General features: G+C 42.2%; 1 protein-coding gene across 1 annotated transcript; it reads left to right on the forward strand.

The window, feature by feature from the left end:
- Window positions 1-848: 848 nt before the first annotated feature.
- LOC143512548 (dystroglycan 1-like) lies at window positions 849-9,737 on the forward strand. The gene is made up of 3 exons (XM_077003007.1): window positions 849-1,067; window positions 2,443-2,841; window positions 5,843-9,737. The coding sequence occupies exons 2-3, from the start codon at window positions 2,584-2,586 to the stop codon at window positions 8,204-8,206; spliced, it is 2,622 nt and encodes an 873-aa protein (XP_076859122.1). The 5' UTR covers window positions 849-1,067; window positions 2,443-2,583; the 3' UTR covers window positions 8,207-9,737.
- Window positions 9,738-10,383: the final 646 nt, after the last annotated feature.

Consider the following 10,383-nt stretch of genomic DNA (forward strand, 5'->3'; position numbering starts at 1 on the left):
ACGTGTGCTCCAGACATAAACTCCATGACTTTAATGTCATTATTTATTTGTGAAGTGTTCCTGTGAATGCATATAAAAAGCTGTTTTGTCTCTGTCCTTTAGGCTCAGATAACCTGTAGTTGCAAGCTTAGGCTCAAGGGAAGCTTTAAGCGCATATAAAACTGCAGAGCAAGAAATGTTTGTGGTTAGTTGATTTGACCCCACTACTGAATAAAACCCTACTTAAAGGATACAAAGGTGAAAGAAGATTAAAGTGGTCAATGCTACCAAACTAATAGCATAAAAAATGCCTGCGTATGTAATAGACCTGGTTCTGCAATACAGTATATTAATTAACACTCTCCTTGGGGTTGATTGTTAAATAAAAGACTATCAGAAGGTAAGGTGGGTGTTTATGTTACATTAATAAAAAATATTAATATTTGGTTCTCTATATTATCTTATATTGGTCAAGGCTACTCCTAAATCTCTACAAAACATAGCCTATATGTTATATTCAAATATTTGACAAGCTGCAGTACAATTCAGTGTTAATAAATAAGCTTTGAGAAGCAGTCAATTGTCAATCTTCATGGACGACTTGATTATTTATGCACATTTCAGAATCTGGATATGTATGTGGATTTAGTAAAATGTGCTATATTTCAAGAAGACAAAACTACACATTAGTTTACATGCCAACTAGATCAGAGGACAACACCCCCCCCCAAACATTTACAACAACGATATTGTATTCGTGTCCCGAATATGTAGGGAAGCTTGTTTATTTCTTCAATGTGTTATAATCTTAAGTATCTAAGACATTCCCATTAAATATCATAGTTGTAAACGGTGAGGAAGCTGCTCTTTTGCTGTGTCTATCAGTTTCACTGCCATCATTCCTAAATCCTAGGCACCATTTTCTCAAACGGACCTAATCCAAGCGATCCTGTAATCCGCTCGGAGATCGATTGCTCGGGACTGCCGCATCCTTCACACCAGGCTGACATCAATAGACGTTCACAGTCTTCGTCCTTAGGATGAAAACGGACTATTAAAGAAGGGGACAGAAACGGAAATAATATGATGTAAGTGTAAACACGTTTTGGTCTTTGATAATCGGGTTGAGTTGTATTTTATTCAGTGAACTGAATTTTTGGGTTTTCACCCATTGGAGCAGGTGCATTTCGATGTGATTTTTTTTTCGTTGTGGTTTGATGGTTTGTGAACTGGTGATACTGGTGATACTGGTGATGCACACACACCCGTGATGTGGGTCTGTCCATATGCACCGATGAGACTGCAGTGTTACTGGTTCTGTTTATTCCCACACTGTAAGGGCGGATTGGAGCGCTGCTGTGGGCCTGTAGCGGCCCAGTTCTCCAGAACAGAACCATGAGAACCACACACGTCCATGTGGATGTGAGGATTACACGGACCTTTACTGCTCTAGTTCTGTGTCAGTTCAATGCACTTGGATTTCTGTGCTTTCTGCTGCCTGTAATATGCAGGATGATGTGGAAGTCGCTTGTTTGTACCATGCTGAATTGGTCTGAGTGGTAAAGTAGTGAAGCAACAGAAGTTTTGTTTTATTTTTGTTTGTATTTATTTGTTAAATGTTTGCCTGTGTGTATGTAAACTTTGACAAAAACGAAGCTGAAAACGGAAAAATATATATACCCATAACAAATCTCTCTTCAAATGAATTTGAAGGAGAATGTTTGACATACATTCAATTATTTATATACAAATAGGCCTACTAATAATATGTCATTATTTTTCTTCCGGGTAGTTAAGAGGATATAACACGTGTTCTGTAGCTGGAAATAACAAATGACCATTGTACTGGTAATGTCTATGCATTGCTTTAACCAGTGCTATAATAAATTAAACCCAAAACCCCAAAACTATAAAATCACTACTTGACTACACAGGAATCCTTTGATATTTTCATGAGCAATGTGGAAGAAAAAAGATATTGGAAAATACTGAAGTCTAAATCTTTTGCAGGTGACATATTACATGTTAAATGATATCATATTACATATGATAAATGATATGCAGTGATGCCTTTTGAAAATATCATCATACCGATCGCACATCTTCAGTGATGCATATACATTAAAGATTTAGCATATGCATATGTGAAGGGGCAATCTGCCTTATGCTGTTCACTTTTAAATTGCTAAAAGGAAAGTGTGAGTGCTCATATGTCATGTTTCTCTGACTGTGAGCAGACTTGCTTTGCTTTAGCTAGGATGTTAGAAATATATATATATAAAATACTCTAAAGACACCCGAAACTTTAATTCTAGAAAACCTCAGAAAATACAGCTATATGTTTTTCTGTGACAGAAAAAATGACGTTTTGCTGCTTAACTGTATTGTGGCTCCACAGAAGACCTCAGAGGTATTCTGTGGTGACCACTATCTGCTAAATAAGTTTGCTTTCCCCCTCTGTAGGACTTCATGGCTGTGCCACACCAGCTACTCCTCAAACTGTGGGGACTACATGGATGACAGAGGGAAGACGGAAGACCTGAGAGACAGCTGAGTTGGTGGCAGGGAGAAGGAGTCTTCCTTTAGCCTGGCCCTGACCACACCATGAGTCACCAAGGGTGCATAATGCAAAACCTGCATTCAAGTATGTGGGGGCTCTTACTGCTGTGTGCCATGACGTTGGCATCGGAGCCGATCATCCTAGAACTGGAGGCCTCCATGCACTCCGCCCTGCTCACAGACGTTCAGATGTCCCACAGGGCTAGAGTGGCAACGTCTTCTGGATCTTCAGACTCCGTAGCAGTGGTAGGTCAGATGTTCCGGATGAGGGTCCCAATGGTGTCATCAGACTGCCATGACTTGGTAAGTTTCTAAAAGCAGAGTGCCAATATGGAGCTCCTTAACTCGAGACCTACTTTGTGGGTCCTGTAGTCATTCATGTCTAGAGCCATGAGTGGATCCAGCAGCCATCATGAGAGTACCTTGAGTTCATCATGAGAGTACCTTGAGTTCTCTTTTGCATTTTCAGTGTTTGGCCAGTCAGGCAACCATTCTGGGGTTCTTACAATTCCCATAGACCACTGTGGACCATGATGTGCTCATTATTGTTGTATGCTGTGTGCTTTAAATATGTTAGTGCTTGGTTTGTCTTTGTTGTAAACACCAGTGACACTTACTCCAAAGTTAACACTAAATTCATCTAAGAAAAATGTATTAATCTTAGTATACATCGTGTGCTGTGATAATGTCTTTAAATGTTTTTGCCACATTGCCAACCCCCCAATTTAGACGCAAAATTTTACATTACACTTTACAAACTACTTTTCCAACTCCTTTGTTCATTCCCAAACTGGATTTGGGATTCATTTGTTTCGTAAGACTTTAGCTGAGGATTTTTGTTCCAAATATCATATTGGAAATTATATTGCTATATATATATATATATATATATATATATATATATATATATATATATATATATATATATATAATTTGAGATGTGCTTTGCAATATATTAAAAGGGTAGTGATCTCTTGAAGTGAGATGGATAATAATTTGCTTGCGATACAGTTGTGATCAAATTTATTCAACCCCCACTGAAATAAAGTGTTTTGGCCAGTTTGACATTGATTTTGATCATTTCAGTCATCTTATTTACAATTATATCAAAGAGGCACTTATAAATTAGACAAACATAACATAATATTTATGATGGAATAACCACAAATGTCTTTACTGTGCTCACATCATTATCAGTTTTATTCAACCCCCTAGTGACAATTTATTTTTTAGTACTTAGTACAACATCCTTTTCCAGTTATGACAGCTTTCAAGCGTGAAGCATAGCTTGACACAAGTGTCTTGCAGCGACCTATGGGTATCTTAGCCCATTCTTCATGGGCAAAAGCCTCCAGTTCAGTCACATTCTTAGGCTTGCGCACTGCAACTGCCTTCTTTAGGTCCCACCAGAGGTTCTCAATTGGATTTAAGTCTGGTGATTGCGATGGCCACTCTAGAATGTTCCAGCCTTTCATGTTCAACCATGCTCTAGTGGACTTGGATGTGTGCTTCGGATCATTGTCCTGTTGGAAGGTCCAACGTCTCCCAAGCCGCAGGTTTGTGACTGACTCCATCACATTTTCCTCCAAGATCTCCTGGTACTGAAGGGAATTCATGGTACCCTGCACACGTTGAAGCTTTCCTGTACCATTAGAAGCAAAACAGCCCCAAAGCATAATTGACCCCCCGCCATGCTTCACAGTAGGCAAGGTGTTCTTTTGTTCATAAGCCTGGTTCTTCCTTCTCCAAACATAGTGCTGGTCCATTGTCCCAAACAGTTCTAATTTAGTTTCATCTGACCACAGTACACTGTTCCAAAACCTTTGTGGCTTGTCCACATGGCTTTTGGCATACTGCAGTCGACTTTTCTTGTTCTTTGGAGTCAGCAAGGGGGTGCGTCTGGGCGTTCTGGCATGGAGGTCTTCGTTATGCAGTGCGCGCCTTATTGTCTGAGCTGAAACTTCAGTGCCCACATCTGACAGGTCTTTTTTCAGTTCCTTAGCAGTCACGCGGGGATTTTTCTCCACATTGCGCTTCAGGTAGCGCACAGCAGTCGCGGTCAGGATCTTCTTTCTGCCACGACCAGGTAACGTTTCCACTGTGCCCTTTAACTTGAACTTGCGAATGATACTTCCGATAGTGTCTCTTGGAATATTTAACAACTTCGCAATCTTTTTATATCCATTGCCATTCTTGTGAAGAGCAATAACCTCTTCTCTTGTCTTCTGGGACCATTCTCTTGCCTTCACCATGCTTGGAAACACACCAGTAGATGTCTAGAAGGAGCTGAGTATCACAGTCCTTTTAAATCTGCCTAATTGGTGCTTATCATGCTTGATTGCTGCTCGTTGACATCCACAGATGTTTTCAATACCTGATGGAAAACACTGGAATGAACCTCTGTTCTTAGGAGTGGTAGTCGTAAAGGGGTTGAATAATTGTGTCAATGAAGAAATCACAAAAAGGCCATTTAATACTTTATGACAAAAAAAATAGATGCTATCTTAGTTGCATTTAGTTCTTTAACAAGTCCTTGTAAGATTTCATTATGAACACAATTACAAATGTGCACTGAATTCCATAAAACCCTTCGCAGCATTGGGGGTTGAATAAATTTGATCACAACTGTATTTGACAAATATTATTCATTAGAGTGAAAAGACCAAGTGTATGAGGTTGACTCTGTGGTTGGAGATAATGGTCATGTTGTTCTCCTCAAGAACCTGACAGTACTGCACTGTGACCATGTGCACCAACATATGAAGTTGGGCTGGGCAATTAATCGAAAATACATTGAAACCAATGGTCAGAACGTCATCGTTAATATAAGTAAATTTTACTGCACGTGTAGTCCGTGAATCCGCCCCATCCAGTCAACCTTTTGGACATTTTATAATCACAACAATATGAAAATATTCCAGCTTGCCAACTGTGAGGAAAAATACACAGCAAAAAAAAAACCGAAATCTTTCATTAACCGTAAAAGAGGTAAAATGTTAATTTAATCATGATATTGATTTAAGTTCATATCACCCGGTCCTGATCTGAAGTGCTTGGTATTCTCCGTGCAACAGGGCTACCTCACCAGCAGTGGACATAAGTGACTCAACTTTATACACATGCAAAATATGTGTATAATTTCAGCCTTTTAAGATATGTAATGATATTCAAATGTAATATAGAGAAACTCAACTATGCCTAAATAAAGTAAACATGCCCTGATAATACTGCCATGACTGAAGAATGGTGAAAGGGCACTAAAGGTTTTATATTCATCTTTTGCCCCTTTTTCTACTCTTCACAGATCTCTGAGGACGGCAGATCAACTATCCCTGCTTGGCTTTATTGGGACCATGAGGTCTGTTTTCTGCAGGGTCTGCCACTAGAGGGCGATAAAGGTCTGTACCGATTCAGCTTGTCTCCAGCGGGATTGCAAAGTCGTGATGGCAGTATACACAGTCACCTGCTTCTCAGTGGATCCAAACTGAGTAGCACATGCACTCACACACACCAACCGGAGGTCTTTACAATCACAGTAATTCCAGAGGACCAACAGGACACAGACCCAGCACTACTGGCCCTGCAGACAGAGTTTAATGCAACAACAGTGTGCGTGTGTTCTAGTGGCCAGTCAGTCACCGTGCTAACTATAATCTTGGATGCTGACCTCACAAAAATGAACTCGAGAGAGAGACTAGCACTGCTACAGAAGATGAGTCACTTTGCCAGCGTTCCTCCGGAGCTGATGCGAGTCATGCCTGTTATTAACAACCGTCTTTTTGACATGACCGCCTTCATGGCTGGACCGGGCAATGCCAAGAAGGTGGTGGAGAACGGAGCGCTTCTGTCATGGAAACTGGGCTGTGCCCTCGACCAGAACAATCTACCGGACATTAGCGGAGTCCAGATACCAGCCAAGGACGGGGCCATGTCCGCCCTGCTGGGCTTTCCTGTGGTCGGTTGGTACATTGTCAATAAGAAACCACAAGTGGTCAAGCGAATTAGAAGACAGATCCACAACACTCCCACGCCAGTGCCGTCCCAACTCCCCCCCAACACTTATCCCGAGCCTGCAGAGCGCATCGTGCCCAGCCCCACGTCTCCTTTCATCGCTCCCACTACTGATCTTCTGGTAAACCCTGCCCGTGGACCTTTGCCATTACCAGTTAGACCAACCATCCGGATCCGGGACCAGGTGGCTTACACGCCCGTGTTGGGCCACCCTCTGCCCACTCGCGTGCTGGGCAGCACCAGCACACTCTCACTGCAGCCAACACTGACCCATCCTGGGTATGTGGAACCAACTGTCTCGGCCACTCCACCAACTACTCGCCGGCCCAAGACCTCCACCACAAAAAAGACCAAGAAGCAGAAGACCACACCCATACCCAGGGAACCCAAAACCACAGTTAAGCCTTCTAGGCGCACCAACATTTTGATCAACCAGAAACCTCAGCTGCATAACCCTATTGATGAAGTTAACGTGTGGGTAGGAACATACTTTGAGGTGAAGATTCCAGCTGACACGTTCTTTGATCAGGAAGACGGAAGCACGGAGAAGTTGCGGCTGTCTCTGCGTCAGAGTCAAAACCAAGCGGTGGACGAGGGCTCCTGGATTCAGTTTAATAGTACCAGTCAGCTGCTGTATGGCCTCCCTGACCAAGGCCACGCTGGCCGCCACGAGTTCTTCATGATCGCCACAGATAAGGAAGATTCAAGCACCACAGACGCCTTTGAGGTACATGTTAACCGCTGGCCAGTTGACGACCTGTCACCAGTTGTGTTTACTGCTCGATTTCAGGGGGAGCCCCAAACACTGACCAGTGATATCCACAAAAGAATCTTATTAAGCAAGAAACTTGCGTCCGCACTGGGAGATCGGAACAGCAGCTCTGTCACTTTACGAAACATCTCCAGAGGTTCCATCCTGGTGGAGTGGTCAAATAGCAGCTTGCCTAAGAACCCTTGCCCACGAGAGCAGATACAAGCAATGTGTCGTAGGATTTCAGACGGTCAGGGTCATCCCACTTCCATTTTCTACAGCGCTATGGAGCCAGAGTTCAAACCCATCAACATCAGTGTTCGTGGGGCCAACAAATGCCAAAGGTTCTCGTTTGTGCCACCGGGGGAGATCCTCGTCCCCATGTCACCGGGGGAGGTCTCCGTTCCAGTGCCGTCCTCGGCCACGTCATCGTCTGGCTCTGGCAGGCGTAGCGGTGACGACGTGTACCTGCACACGGTGATCCCCGCGGTGGTGGTAGCTGCTCTCCTGCTCACGGCGGGCTTCATCGCCATGATCTGCTACCGGAAGAAGCGGCGCGGAAAGCTGACCACGGAGGAACAGGCTACCTTCATCAAAAAAGGTGTTCCTATCATTTTCGCAGACGAGTTAGACGACGCTAAATCGCCCCCCTCCGCCAGCATGCCACTGATCCTGCGTGAGGAAAAGCCCCCTCTGCCCCCCCCTCAGTACTCCAGCTCTGCCTGTGGGGAGGGGGCCCTGCTCAACCACCAGATCTTGGAGGAATACATCTCCCTCAGCGACGACGACCCCAACGCCCCCCCGTACCAGCCTCCCCCCCCCTTCACTATTCCCACAGAAGGCCGAGGTTCCCGACCCAAGAACATGACGGCCTACAGGTGCCCTCCCCCCTACGTGCCCCCATAATGCAGGTCGGGACCCCTCGCAAACAAGGACGCGTGGACCTCACTAGACATTTCGAGTGGAAATAAAAGGTGTGAATACGGATTATATCAAATGATTGGATTGTCTGTGTGGATGAAGCTCTTGATTTCAAGGCAAACTGGATTATTGTGACAATGCTCCAATCTACAAAACACTATATAGTACCAATCCAAAATCGACAATACTTTTACTGAAGCGCCCTCAATCAGACTTACTTGCTTAAATCTCTGACTCGTCGAAAATGTCTGGACCATTTATTATGGAGCAGGAACTGGGGCTTTTAAACTACAGCTCAGACTAACGGACTCAAAAGCACTAAAACAGCTACTGCCACCAAGGGTCATTTTAGATTGTAAGTCTACGTACTACTGAGCAGAGAGATGGCACCACCAAAATACTTCTGGTGTTCGTGTTATCCGTGTTTCTGACCTTTTTTTTTTTTTTTTTTAAATAATGGATTTTTTTACTTGCCTGGAAGCAACATTTGTATGGAGTATTGTTTCTACGCTGTGTGAAACAAAAGAATATTGCTGACTATATCTATTTGATGACTGGCAGCCTTAAAGTCAGATAGAGACGTCTGTTAGTGCAAATGAATCTTTAAGCCTAATATAGAATTTCTTTAACCTTTATACAGTGTGCATTTCAGATCAGAACCTTGTCATTAAATTTGATCAAGCCATTTTGATGTGCTTAAGTGTCTCTGGTGCCCACTGTATAAATCAGACGGCAAATTCAGCGGCTAATCAAAGTGACACCTTATGACCACAAACCCCAGGTTTGACTATATCACTTCTCTAAACGCAATTTACTACAGTAAAGACTTAAAATGTAAACACAAATGTAACCCCATCACTTATTAGTAGATAACCAACCTCCGGCATGCTGCTGGTTATAATTTAGCCAAATGTTTTGCTGACGCTGACGACTTCTGTGACACTAGCATCAGTGTAAGAGGCGTGAGTTGCCACCACTCTCTGTAAACAGACTGCCTATTGTAATTCTTGGAATCACTTGCTATCATATCAGTATTATTATTTAGACAAAAAGGACTCGGTTCCTCTCGGTGCATCCAGTGAAAGCGTGTTGCGTTGCTTCTGACTGCTGTGTTTACTCAGAGTGTTTCCTCTTCTTTGTTGTAATGTGACATTGCATTGCGTGTTTGTATATAATGTGTGCCTGCTTCATATGTGGGATCAGTAAAACTACAGTATTAGAGTAGAAGAAAGAAAGGATTTTATATATAAAAATACATTTCCAATAGATATGGTTATGTTCTGAAACCAGAAATGCAATATTTTACTGAATCTGACCTAAGCAGAATGCGTGTTAGCCCTTGTACTATGAACGCTTTGGGAAGACCAGAGTGCTGAAGGAGATTTAGGTAGATAATAGTACAAAAAAAATGACCACATGGAGCAATTGAAATAATTCAGTCTAATGTTTTTACTACATTTTTGATACGTCTGAAATTGTTTATGAAAATATATTAATAAAGCTGTACTAAAAATAAGCATCGTGTGAGAACTGTAGTGAACATCTCTGTGGAGGTTTAGATCCTCCTCTAAACTGATCTGTACAACATGAAGGGAGAAATAACAAATACATGACGTTAAAGATTCACTTAATTCATTAAAACATAATGGTAATTATTCATCAGACATAGTGGGAAATGGAGATGGGGCTGTTTTAATGGAAACTACCAACATTTTAATACCAAAATTAGTTAACAAATATTCATATTTATTACTAATACAATATTTTTTGTCATCCCTTACCAAACATTAAGCACATGGCACACAATACTGAAATATTCCAAGTGTATTTACTACGAGTGCAGTATCAGGAATCTTTAAGAGTAAAGAAGGCCAGAGAATACTGTAGAGTAAAGAAGGCCAGAGAATACTGTAGATGAGCTCTGAATCGTAATAAAACCTACCTTGGCATCACTGGTACTTAGTTCTCTGAGGTTTTCCAATATATAATGTTCTGGTACACACGCTGAATTATTTATACACATGGACTATAGGTTTACAAAAATAAAGCAGGTGTAGTGTAAAAAAGTAAAATACAGAAATCTATATACACTGCTCAAAAAAATAAAGGGACCACTTAAACAACACAATATAACTATTGTGTCCTGCTGCTGGGTTGTTGGC

The sequence above is a fragment of the Brachyhypopomus gauderio genome, chromosome 4 (assembly GCF_052324685.1).
Source record: "Brachyhypopomus gauderio isolate BG-103 chromosome 4, BGAUD_0.2, whole genome shotgun sequence".
Taxonomy (NCBI): Eukaryota; Metazoa; Chordata; class Actinopteri; order Gymnotiformes; family Hypopomidae; genus Brachyhypopomus; species Brachyhypopomus gauderio.